Source organism: Carex rostrata, chromosome 10 (genome assembly GCF_964058835.1).
Source record: "Carex rostrata chromosome 10, lpCarRost1.2, whole genome shotgun sequence".
In the NCBI taxonomy this organism is placed as follows: Eukaryota; Viridiplantae; Streptophyta; class Magnoliopsida; order Poales; family Cyperaceae; genus Carex; species Carex rostrata.
In genome coordinates this window covers 3,965,549-3,979,651 of record NC_135927.1, presented here as the reverse complement: position 1 = coordinate 3,979,651, position 14,103 = coordinate 3,965,549, and the positions used below count along the sequence as shown (strand labels likewise).

The 14,103-nt window shown below is 32.2% G+C and overlaps 1 protein-coding gene across 2 annotated transcripts in view; it reads left to right on the top strand.

The window, feature by feature from the left end:
• The first annotated feature begins 274 nt into the window (after positions 1-274).
• Positions 275-14,103, top strand: part of LOC144561023 (anthranilate O-methyltransferase 3-like) — a 38,424-nt gene continuing 24,595 nt past the window's right edge. Inside the window, exons 1-4 of one of the 2 annotated variants that reach the window (XR_013513557.1) lie at positions 275-383; positions 2,099-2,503; positions 2,877-3,152; positions 3,670-4,090. Coding sequence is in view for 1 of the 2 variants with exons in the window: in XM_078310243.1 (XP_078166369.1) it covers positions 309-383; positions 2,099-2,503; positions 2,877-3,152; positions 3,670-4,029 (1,116 nt within the window). In the remaining variant the exon portion in view is untranslated. Of the gene's footprint in view, positions 384-2,098; positions 2,504-2,876; positions 3,153-3,669; positions 4,146-14,103 lie in introns of those variants that run through there. The other variant, XM_078310243.1, reaches the window with a different exon arrangement.

Below are 14,103 nucleotides of genomic sequence, written 5' to 3'. Positions count from 1 at the left end.
CAAAATTGGAATGTAATAAAAAACATGGTGGTCGTTTAAATTTTTTTACTATCTTGCGTGTATTTTTGAATAAATATATGCAGTTTTGTCCGGATACAACGGCACATGTTAAATGTAAGAGCATTTCTGTGTGTCATTGCATACATTTGGCAGTGACCTCACCATACACGCACCATCTTACGTACATATTATTGTATGACTACATATGTTGAAATATGCATATAAATACTACCTTTGCACAGATGTACATGCATTAGAACTAAAGTAAGCAGAACAACAAGAAAAACAAGAGGATCAGTCTCGGAGCAATGGATGTTCAAAAAGTTCTTTACATGGTTGGCGGCGCCAGTGAAACAAGTTATGCTGCCAATAGCAAGATACAGGTGGGAGTTTTTTTTGTTAGTATTTGATATAAACTTAATACATTTTAGTAATGGAAGAGAGAACACTCCATATTATAAATTTAACGTTTAATATTATTATTCTCTTACTCACTTACTTTCTTACTATCTTACAAATTAAAAATGATAACATCGCAATTTAGAAGCTACATGGTGCCATTTAGATATCCTATAACATAAATGTCAATAAACATGAAACAAATATCAAGTTAATGAATTGCACAACTCAACATAACTCTAGAAAACATAAACATTTAATCTATCTAGAAAACCCAAACACATTCACGTAATCATTTGACTAATTGATCAATTAATTAAGATTACGTTTTCTAACATGCCTCCGTAAACTTAATTATTTTCCACCGTCTAAAAAATATGGTAGAAAACTGTACGATTATTCTTTTAGAGACATCTTCCTGAAACTCGATTATCATCGTGGGATTACATCAATAAGTTGTCCGCTCATCATCGTACTTGATCACCCATGATGTATCTGCGTTGTTGCACCTTGGCTTCCCATGATCAAATCATAATTTGTCGCTTATCGACTTACACCCACAACCATATTTACGTTTGTATATTGGACCTCACCTCGATCTCTCACATCTTCCATGACCAACACTAGTAAAATAGTATCCAACAAACTCTCTCCTTCATCACAATTGAATCAAACTCAACCATTAGAGTTTAAAGGTGCACATTCTTCACTTTATAAACTACAAGCACCGCATTTCTAAAAAATTCTCATACATTCTTACAACTCGTCTAATTGGCAATCATATTGACGTTGTCATCATCTAACCATTGATGGATGATACTTAGTGTGCTTTGACATTCATTCTTCTTTTTCAAAGCATTTAACTCGTCTAACGTGAGTTTGCCATCATCTTCGAGTTCTTTAACCCCGTTCTCGACAATGTTCCACATGCCATGACTATTCATCACTACCGTGACCATAACTATGATCTCCACAACCGTTGTGATCTTGACCTTGACCCCGATCACCGCTGTCTGGTTTCTGTTCTATTAGTGTTGCCTTCACTTACAACGTTTCTTCGAGAATTTCGTGCTACTTCATTTTTTCATGATTACCATATGGCAATCCCACTTACATGCCCTTTTCTTTGTTTTTGTTTTCTTCTTCTTTATTTTCTTTTCTTTTAGCTCTTCTTTTTCTTCTTTGCAATGGTTGCACCCTCTTATATGTCACCAGTCTCTGATACCAATTTATTAGCAATATTTGATATGAACTTAATATATTTTAGTAATGAAAGAAAGAACACTTTATACCAAAAATTTAACTTCTATTATCAATATTGTTTTACTCTCTTACAATTTACAAATGACAACATCTCAATTTGTTGGCTACATGGTTCCCTATAGATACTCTACAACATAAATATTATTAAATATGACACAAATACCAAGTGCATGAATTGCACAACCCACCATAAATATATTCACCCAAACAATTTGACTAATTAACCAATTAACTAAGTTTACTATTTTCAACAAATTTTGGTAACTGCACTTTTTCCCTACATCTAAAAAAAATACTTTGTAAAGACAAAAAAGAAGAAACATTTGTGTGGCCTTAAATATGTCCATTTTCTAATTAACAATAGGATTAGCATTCTTTCATGCTGTTATTGTTTATGGATAAATCATGTATATAACATGTGTTATTACATTATCAGGAGAAGGCTATACTAACTATCATGCCTATGGTCGAGGAAGCCATCGGAGAAATATACAGAAATCTTCTTCCTGAGAAGATGGTTGTGGCTGATCTAGGCTGCTCTTCTGGCCCCAACACACTGGACGTTTTGTCCGAAGTGATAAAAATAATAAGCAATCAATGTCTGAGGTCGGGACAGCAGCCGCCTGAGATGCTATTCTTCTTAAATGACCTTCCTAATAACGATTTCAACAACATCTTTCAGTCGCTCGACCATGGTGAGGAGAGTGTAAGGGCAGAGAATGGTTCCATTAGTGTTCCCCATTTTGTTGCGGGGTTGCCTGGATCTTTCTACGGACGGCTTTTTCCTCGCCAGAGTGTTCAGTTTTTCCATTCGTCATATTCACTCATGTGGATTTCTCAGGTATGTACATGTACTTTTTTTAATAGTACTTTTAGTTAAAAAGCGCGATACTACGATCAAGATAATGAGATATGTATAATATTCAGATAATTTTTGTACAGTACATCTAATTTATGGTGCATCCAATTCTTATGGTACATAATTATACCTATTTAATTATGTGTTTAATTTAGATTACTTGGATAGAAAATGTATTAATTTTGAACAATTAAATTATTATATAATCGAATGATATATAAATGACTGACTGAAGAAGTCATATTATTTGACTGAAGTATTTTCACCATCATGCATACTAATAAGCTATATGGATATAAACAATTTATCTTATCTTGTTTAGTCTAACAACTTTATATGTATATAAAATATATAGGTGCCTAAAGATATAGGGGACAAAAGAAATGGAATGCCTCTCAACAAAGGAAACATATACATTGGTAAAACAAGCCCACCTCTTGTGGTGAAACTATACCAGGAACAGTTCCATATGGACTTCTTGCATTTTCTCAAGCTCCGCTTTGACGAGCTAGCACCTTGTGGTCAGATGGTGTTATCATTTCTGGGAAGGAATAAAAAGGACATATTGGATGGAGAGCTCAGCACAATCTGGGGATCAGTTGCTGAGTCACTGGATTCAATGGTTCGAGAGGTATTAGCAAAAATCCTACAATGTGCAATAAATTTCTTAAGAAGGTCGATGAAATTTCTAAGATTCCCTTATATCGTATATATATACATATATGAACGACAACAAGTTGCACATCCCGAATTCTTTATTAGTTTTCAAAATTAACCACTCAAACAAATCCTTCAACCATTGTTCTAGCTTGTTATAAATAAATTACACTGGTTTCACAATTGAAATTGTTCTGTAATCTTGAAATTTTAAATATTAATGAGAATAAAATTGTAGAATCTTATGGCACCCAAATTTGTTATATAGTGGAACACATTGTAAGAGTTCTACCTATGGTTGCATAAAAAAAATAATTGTTTCAATCTCAAGGAGCCTTCCGTTAATTACTTCCTATACCTCTTATGGCCAGCGCTAAGATCAAGGGGCTATATAGCGAGAGATACATACAACTCATTAATTATTTCTGTCATATATAAAATTAAAAGTCTCTAACTTTGGTATTTCATTGTGTATTTCTTTACATTTAAAGGGACTAGTGGAGGAAGAAAAGTTGGACACTTTCAATCTACCTTTTTATGCACCTTCTGCCGAAGAAGTGGAGGCAATCGTAAACTTACAAGGGCTCTTTGATATTATCCACTTCCAAACATTTGAGTCGAACCTTGACCCATTTAACGATTTGGATGACAATGTGGTGGTTGACAATGTTCAAAGCGGTGCAAATTGCGCAAAGGTCATACGATCTGTTTTAGAGCCGATGATTGCAAGCCATTTTGGTAGCGCTATAGTTGATGACTTGTTCTCAAGATTTGCCACTCATGTTGCGAAACACCTCCTCAAGGAGAAGCTAAAGCTTCCTGTTTTAGCTCTCTTATTGAAGAAAAAATAATAGACATAATAAATCTAATAAAAATAATTTCTTTCTGAATATTAATGCTTGTTAAATTAAAGTCGGCAGTAAATGCACCTTAGTTATTTTGAATGTTATTTATAAAATTTCATATCAAGAATAAGTTAGTTAAAATCACTTTCTGTTATTTACATTTAGTCTTGAACTATTTGATATTTAACTTGAATGTGAGAGTACTGATTGACGCGTGCAGGTACATATGCTAATATTTATTTAATGAAAATTTATGTTCAAAATAGATTGCCATTGTTGTTCAAGAACACGTGAAGTCCTTATTACAAGTGTCGCACTTCGCAAACGTACAGTCCGTTTTGTGCAACTTATTTTGATAATCCGGTCACCCCTCCTCTCCTCTCCCCTCACTTATTCTACTTTTTTCTTTTGTGAAGCAGTTTTAGAAATTTGTGAATGGCTTGTAGAGTTGTTCACTTGCTTGCACACTCTAAACCGAAAGAAATGGTTATGCCACAATGAAACATATGGTCTTTGGTGAATTTTTCACTGAAGAAGTTCACAAGGGAGAAAGAAGAACCTAGCCTACACCTGTACTAAAATGAATAAGATACCGTTAATTATTTAAATATTTAAGCATTTTCTACTGCAAGATGCTATTCACATTGAACTTCTTTAGTTAGAGTTGGTCGACATGCTCATGTGCTAACTAGTCCAAAATATGTGACATAATTCTCACGTCAATACAAATTACATGATTTATTATGTAATACTCTTGTATGTTGACCAACAATACAGTTCTAATTATTTTAAGAGAAATTATGGGAAATTTTGAGCTACTAATTAATAACCATGTGAGGAATTTTTTTGGTGGGTATGTATAATATTGCTAATTATATGTTAATTTGTTTGGTGAATTTTGGTGCATCTGAAGGAGAGACAAGAAAATATTGTTCTTAAATATTGTTTGTCTTTCAATATAAAATATCTAGCTATATCTATTTCCTATATATTTTTCAAGAACACTTTAAACTTGCATATTTTGTAGCTTTCCCGAATACATATTCTATGAACTTTATATTTAACCAAACAAGAAAAGTTAAGGTTGTAATATTGATTCAACATAATTAACTGTACCGTTCAAATACAGTCATATTATATAATCCACCATCAAACTTAACAATTCTAATTTATTTGACTGCACCGGGTCTTGTATTTTCTAATTCCTGATCCTATAACCATACAAGACAAACATTAATCAATATAATTTCTCTCTCATCTCTCTTGTTTCCATCCTGTGGCTGTAACTCTGCAGTTCTACGTGAAACAGATTAAAGATTAACAAAATTGGGGGTTATTTTCCATCTATGTATTAGAGACGAAAATACATAATTATGTCAAAACTTTTTATCTTACTTTAAACTCATAAAACGAAATATATAAGCTTCATAATTAAGTTCATTTCTCTTATATCTATTACTTAGTCATACAACTCATGATTAATGACTTGTTTGTCAAATTTTTCAGTATGATATGTAATCTTTCAAAGAGCCAACACCCAAAAAAAAAAAAAAAAACAAAAACAAACAAATGCTTGTAACTTAGCCCAACATCAATATCGCTTATATATTCAATTACAAGATTTAACCTATCATTAATTTATGGGCTTGTAACTTCAAATTCAAATTCTCTGACAATCAAAAAAAATATTGGAAATGCCGAAGCAGTGGAACCGGGCTTGGGCTTTTCTGGTCGGTTGGAAATTCTGTAAAAAGGCCGTGTTTGATAGGGACAACAAAAGCAATAATGAAACGGTTTGCTGAACTTCAGATTGAAGAGGCTGCTGGATACGGCTACGGTCACGATGCCTTCCCATCCAACCCCGCCTAGAAACTAGGAGTTATGTCTGGTTCAGTGTTGTAAAAAACAGGTTTATTAGTCGCTAGCATTGACCAAATCGTTATTGATTTTTCCAATTAATCGATCGATTATTCTCGATTATGGTCAATGATTCCCAATTATTCCCTATTAATCGCTTGGCGGTGCCCTGTCCGCCCGACGACCGCATACCGTTATTTACAACACTGGTCTGGTTGCACTGGTCGGAATTGGCCGAATTGGATCGGAAACTCGGATATTTTTTACAGAAGCTTGTTTTGTAGTAAAAAAATAGAAAAATATTGATAAATAAAATATTTTTGATATCTAAATGAAATAAATATATAGAAGATAAATAGAGAAAGAAAATCAAACAGACAGGAGTAGAAAACATGAATAAACAATTCAAAAACAAATATAAAAATGAAAAAAATTGTGTAAATTGGTGGATCCAATGAAGACCGAAATGAAGAGAAGTAAAAGATGGAGGCAGCACTAAATTTGTCTTAAATCTTACAAGTGGCTCCATCTCTCAATCAGAGTGTTTTCGTTGCTCTTGGTTCACGATGAACCAACTATTTTTTTTATTTATGTGCTTCATGGACTTGTACACCGAGTCTATTTAAGATTTATCTATTAGCCTTCTTCTCCAGAGGTGCCTATCTTCTTTCTTCCCAAATCGACTACAATTCTTCCGATAAACTCAAATTGATGTAAATAAAAGATAGAATCGGCTTATCTTGGAGAGAATCTCCTTCAAATCGTGAGAATTGGTCTGGAATTGGTTGAGACTTGCTTGATTCGGCCGAATCACCACTATTTAATCTGGTTTTTCTATGAAAAAATAGTCACCATGTAACTCGGTCAAAAATCGGATCGGCGTTGTCCGATTCCGTTCTGACTCTGCCAAATTTGCATACTATAGTCGCAAGGGGATCGTGATTATATGATAGAGCTGCAGTACTTAATTAGTGGTAACTACACACTGTTGCTCACTAAACCGATTGATTCCCAGCTGTCAGAACCTGTAAACAGATTCATAAATGGTAAACACTTCTTTTGATTAAAATGCTACTCGCTCTTGTGACGTAAAACAGTCCCGTTATGATCTTGTTCGTTAAGCTCACATGCCGATTAAGTAGAAATAGAGAATAATATAAAATATGAAGTCTCAAGTAAACACAAATAAAACTTTCTATTTGATTCACTAATTTCCAACGGCAGACCTATTACATATTTAAAGTAAACAAAACATAAAAATGCAATTAATGCTAATTTTAGTAAATCAAGAAAGAGTTATCTCTTAACAAAAACCTATGCAGTCAAAGTAAGAAATCATGTCATCTAATTTTTTCTTAGATGACTGCCCATGCCATTAAAATATGTGGGATCAAATTTCAAGTTGTACATACAACTCCTTTATTGATCTGAATCTGATGTGGCCATCGTTTACGTCTGAATCTGAATCAAACATTTCTTAAATACACACGTGTCATCTTAATTCCTCCGTCAAGGACAAAATCCGTATGAAACACTTGACATATGAAAAGGTGGGAAGAATTAAAAATGACCAAGCTGCTACAGAGTTAGCTAGCAAACTTTGTCATACCTACAAGGGGCCCATGGGTTGGCAGCCCATCTCTAAATACCTGAGAGAAAGGTGCAAGAAGAGAATGCTCAAGTATGGGCCTTAAAAGGGCCATAGATGAAATTCTAGATGAATTGGGTGAAGGAAACAAGGCTTGATCAGAGCCCAAATTTATTTGGGCTTGGCAAGGAGTATTGTACTCAGGTACCTGAGGGGGTACTCACATCCATCCACATCCCAAAACTATATAAAATTTATTGTATTTGTATTGTAGGATTCAAAAATGGATTTATTATCAATCAGGTAAATAATATTTCTAAAAGAAAAAAAAATATTGTTTATTTAGCAGCAAGATATTTGATATATACTAGTGATTGTAGTTTGTTATGAATTTATATGGAAATAAATTAATTTCTCTTGATATATATTATTTTTTAGCAGCTTAAACACATATAGTGTTGTATATTAAAGAAAAGTAAATAGCATTGTCAAGTAAATCACAATCCTCAGTCACAATCAAATAATAACACATGTCATCTTCTATGAATAGCTTATTATAATTTAGTCAGTACAGTTTGTTCAGAACAAATAGAGTAAAAAACAATAATACTTTGCAAACAAAAATCTAGTACAAAATTGAATAAGGATCAAGAAATAATTTTAACCAAAGAATAATTTGACTAACTTATTCTGCCTAGTAATAATCAGATGTCAAACTCCAGTCTCATGTAATAAATTTTATTAATATCATATGTCATTTGTAAATTCATATCTTTAAATTAATGAGACATTCTTTCTGAACTTTATTAGAAAAGTGGTTGATAGATGTTTAGAATATATTTTTTTATAAAATGTAGGAAAGAATGTTGCCACCTGAAAGAAAAATATTATAATACTTTCTTGATTAAAAAATACTAATGCATTAGACTAGTATAAATAAATAAAAACTATTAGTTAAGAACAAATTTGATATGAAGGCAAACTTTTGAGGGAATTTCTCCCTCTGAAATTCAAAATATCATATTTACTCTTCTAAATTTCAAAAACTCACATATGTACTACATAATTGGTTTATTCTATTAATATTCATAATTTATAAAGTACCTATTTACTATCTATTATAGAAATAAGAATATGTAGCATGTTTAATGACAAGTGGAATGCGCACACATGTTTAATGACAAGTGGTTTATTTTCTTACATCACAAGTAATGTTCAGTCTATTTTCTTACATCATGAGTAAAGTTCAGTCTATTTTCTTACATGGAATGCTCACACGTTTAATGACAACTGGTTTATTCTCTTATTTGGAACACAAACAAATATATGTTTGAATTTCACTGTTTATGCATCACACATAGATAAAGGAACCATTTACCATCAGAAACCAAACAAATAGAAGAATAAACATTTATATTAAACATGCAACATATTTTTATTTTTCAATAAAGGATAATATGAGTACTTGTACAAATTTAAAATGGCATTTAATAGAAAAGATAATTCGAAAGTTTTTTAAGATATATATAGAAAGAGAGAGAGAAATGGGCTACGGTGAACCATGGAGTAAAATGAGTTGGTGCTCTATGGCACTATATTTTTATTTTGAAAATCAAAACGACTGATCCGAACTTCTCAATATGATCTCCATATTGAAATGTGCTTGGATACCAAATTTTACATTTTTTGAAATTTTTTTACTATTTATTAAGCCACTTTGAAAATCTTGATCCGATGATCCAGAAATTTTTACTATTTTCTATTGTTCACAACAAAACATCAATTTTCAAAATTGCTTAATAAATAATAAAAAAATTACAAAAAATGTAAAATTTAGTCTCCAAACACATTTCAATATAGAGATCACATCTAACGGTTCGAATCGGTTGTTTGAACTTTCAAAATGAAAATACGGCATGGAGTACAAACGTGTTTTACTCCATGGCTCACCGTAGTCAATCTCATATATATATATATATATATATATATATTAATATATGAGGAGGGTTCAAATGCACCCAAATTTTTGTGCACCCAAATGCACCCTATTCTTTTTCTCCATTTTCAAAGTCTAAATAGTCAATCCGAACCGTTAGATGCGATATATATATTAAGATGTGCTTGGAGACCAAATTTTACATTTTTTGGAATTTTTTTACTATTTGTTAAGCCATTTTGAAAAATCGCTGATCCAATGGTCTAGAAAATGTAAAATCAGCGATTTTCAAAGTGGCTTAATAAATTGTAAAAAAATTCTAAAAAATGTAAAATTTGGTCTCCAAGCACATCTTAATATATAGATCGCATCTAACGGTTCGGATTGACTATTCAGACTTCGAAAATGGAGAAAAAAGATTTGAAAGATAGGGTGCATTTGGGTGCACAAATTTTTGGGTGCATTTGAACCCTCCTCTTAATATATATATGAAATTGTCCCAAAAGAAGTTATCTACATTCAGAATTCAGTTTTCAAAATTGCATTTCTATTTCCCAAATGGATAAGCCAAAAACTAGATTTTATTTCTCAAATAGATATATATTAATAAGCACTCTTAAGTCTCTTCACGTCCTGTAAGAACATTAGCAAACACGTGGACCCTACAAATTTGAGAAGGGACAACAAATTAAATAGTAATACACTACACCTAAAGCACCAACTTGACTCCCATTTTGTTTCATTGTTTTAATACATGTTATCTCAGATTCAAATCTATCATCAATCTGGCACGAGTATTAAAAGTCTTCTGCGAACAAACATCATCTTCAATGGAGCTAAAAGAGGAAACGGAACGGGAGAAAAAACCCAGCGTTACGGATCTTCTAAACAAGATAAATGATGAAGTAAAGTCTTCTCGTCATTTCAGATACTCTCTTTCTTCGCTCATAAACTCCTGTAAGGCCCCATCTCATGCCAATAACGACAACTCCGTCTCAGATCACCGGGGGAAAATTATTTCCATTTCCTCTTCCAAAAGAGTTGACGGTGGTGATAGTTTGCAAGGTTATCGTAGTACCAAGTGAGTTCTTTTCTCAAGTTAAATTTCTTCCTTTTTTGCTTCAAGGATTCATTTGATTTCTTCCTTTTCACCTTGGTTAGTTGTTTTTCTTCTGAGTGCTGAGTACCCATTTGATTTCCTCATTTTTATCTCTTAAATACAATATTTTCTTTCTTTCTTTCTTTCGTTGCTCATTTATTCATTGTGAAAAATCGTAGGACTTCTCGTTGTTCAAGTACAACACTTACAATGGCACCACATCATGACGGATATCTATGGAGAAAATATGGGGAGAAAAAGATTCTTAACAGCAGATTTCCAAGGTAATGACTTCTTTTAACTAAACATATGACAAATATCAATAGAAAAATGTCTTGTGGTTTAATGGTTTCATATGTATCAACGAATTAGAAGTGCAATTTCAGAGCTAGCAGCTTTAAAAGAAAGAAGGGGTTGAGCTCATTATTTCTGGTATTTCACATAATTAGTGCACCAAGCTTTAATTATAGGGCCATACTATATATATATATATATATATATATATATATATATATATATATATATATATATATATATTGATATTGATATATATATATTTTGTAGTTAAATGAAATTAATTTCAATGCTTTGTACGGATGCCCTTGAAAATACTTCTATCACAGATAACCTAGAATTTTCCATTTTGGTGCTCCGTTTCATTGGAAAGAAAAATTTATCTAAGGTCAAGTCTTCCCAAATTAGAGTGGACCACCTGGGTATTTTAGCTAGAAATATTTTAAAGCTAAACTTGCATAAATATCTTTCTAGTTAGTACCAAGTTTTTTCATATATATAAACACATACATGGAATTGGCTGTTTTTATTTTTTTTTATTTTGAGTAATTGTTGTATGTCAACCTGCCTAACTATTTAATACCCCTGTTTATTACAACAAATGATTTTTCCCTTTCAAATCCATAACCTCTCACATAGAAACCATTAGCCTTTGCTACTAGACCAAAAACCAGTTCTTACATGGAATTGGTTGTTTTTTTTTTTTTTTTGAGTAATTGTTGTATGTCAACCCGCCCAACTATTTAATACCCCTGTTTATTACAACAAATGATTTTTCCCTTTCAAATCCATAACCTCTCACATAGAGACCATTAGCCTTTGCCACTAGATCAAAAACCAGTTCTTACATGGAATTGGCTGTTGTATTTGTGAATTTCAAATAAACAACTCTTTATTGGCCAATCATAACATTCAGAGAAAGATTTGTTGTGGTTTAATGGTTTCATATATATCAACGTATTAGAAGTGCAATTTTAGAGCTGATTTATGGTATTTCACATAATTAGTGCACCGAGTTTTATGGGGCCATACTAGATCCTTTTTTTTTTTTTGTAGTTAAATGTAATTCAATGTTTTGAAGGGATGTCATTGAAAATACTTCTATCACAATTTAACCTAGAATTTGCCATTTTGGTGCTCCGTTTCATTGGAATAAACTAATTAAGGTCAAGTCTTCCCAAATTAGAGTGGACCACCAGGGTATTATAATATCTCTGTTGAGAATTAATTAATTTAATTATTAATCGCTAGATCTGCCTCCAGCACAGTAGATGCCATTCATCTTTATACAAGTGGATACCAGTGTAATAAAATTCATACCCTTTTAAGTAGAAATATTTTAAAGCTAAACTTGCATAAATATTTTTCTAGTTAGTACCAATAGTTTTTTCATATATATAAGAACATGCATGGAATTGGATGTTGTATTTCTGAATTTAATATAAATACCTTGACTTTTTTTTTCCTCCATATACATTTTCTAGAGCATAATCTAAGACATTTCTCCGCTATATCCCTTTGACATGTTTTTCCTTGTTTGAGTTGGCTTTTCCTATTTCTTAGACATCTTAATTATTTAATTTTTGTTGGGATCTTTCTCAAATGTATTCGGCCCAAAATCGGCCCAGTCCAACATGATCTTTTTGTGATTAGAAAGAGAAGTGAATTTTCTCTCTTCTCTAGATGTGCTGTACTCTCCATTTATGGCTTGTTCCAGTGCATCATCATCTTCAAACCAGCTCTTAAACTTGTTAACTTGCCTTTAAAATGTGATACAAAATTAAACAAAAAATGAAATTAATAAATTAAGATTGTGCAAATTATTATTAACAGCAGATTATTCTTTTTTGAAAACTTGGTAGTAGCTACCAAGGTTTGATTAACAACAGATTATTCAAGCACAACTAAATGTTGTACCTTGTCAGATAGTTGGCAGCATAGTGTTCTTCCTTCCAGATTTGTGCTGGTAAGTGATAGAAATGAAACAGAAAATAGATGTCTTGTAATCATGGAAAATGTAAAAAATGAAGTAGATAATGTTTTATACGCATAGAAAAATTTAGGGTAAATTTCGCTGTAGGTCACTAAACTTTGTTATTTGTCACGAATTGGTTACTCAAGTTTGATTTGTCTTTTTTTGAGTCACTCAACTTTGTTATTTGTCCCAATCAAGTCCCTCTATACTTTTCCATCCAAAATTTTACCGGAATATTCCTATTCCGTCAAAAAAATTAACGGAATATACTCATTCCATCCAAAATATTAACGGAATGAGTATATTCCATCCAAAATACTAACGGAATTAGCATATTCCGTTAAAATTTTGGATGGAAAAAAATAGAGGGACTTGATTGGAACAAATAACAAAGTTGAGTGACTCAAAAGGGACAAATCAAATTTGAGTGGCCAATTCGTGACAAATAACAAAGTTTAGTGACCTACAGCAAAATTTACCCAAAAATTTAAGTAGATCAATGACCTCAAATTATTATAATTAAGGTCCATAATTTTGAATCAGCTAGTTAATTAAGGTCCTCAAATTTAAGTAGATCAAGTCCTTTACAATTATCAATCAGCTAGTTAAATTTTGAATTTAGCTTAAAATTGTATTGACAAACCTGTTCCCAGTAACTATCCAATTTACCACCGGAGGCACTACAATTTTCAAGAGGAACCTGCCACTGACAAAACCGATGCGCCACATGATTGACAAAACCGATGCGCCACTACAATTTCCCAATAACATGCGGATGCACCACTTGGTTTAAATCCTAGTCTTTGAACTGCTGTCAAGCTTCGTTAGTCGAAGTATTAGTTCTTACATGCATTATTGATGGGTGTAAATGTGATCAGTGCTTTTAATTTATAACCCAGTTGTACTTGATCAGATTACAAACGCATAATCCTATCTAGTATAAACAAGTGTCAATCTGTAGGAAATATGATTTAAGGTCTTGAGCAATTAAATCACAATCTTTCAAATGACTAGACAAAATCTGAAATCAAAGAGTTGTTGTTGGATCAAAAATTAAATTTATATTTGATGAAAATGAAAAATAAATATAATAGATAAATTGGAGATGTAAATTCTTAGAATTTTGGCACACCGTTGTTACTTTAATCCACTTTGACTCATATTTTATTTGATGTTGGTTTTTAGCTATTGTATGAGGGTTGTGTAACCCAAACATAGTGATTGTCGCTAGCACTACACTTCCACACTAGTAATCAAGACTTCCCATTAAGACTTGACTCAATAAGTGCAAAGAGATATGTGATTAGCCTAAAGTCACAGACTTCACTTTA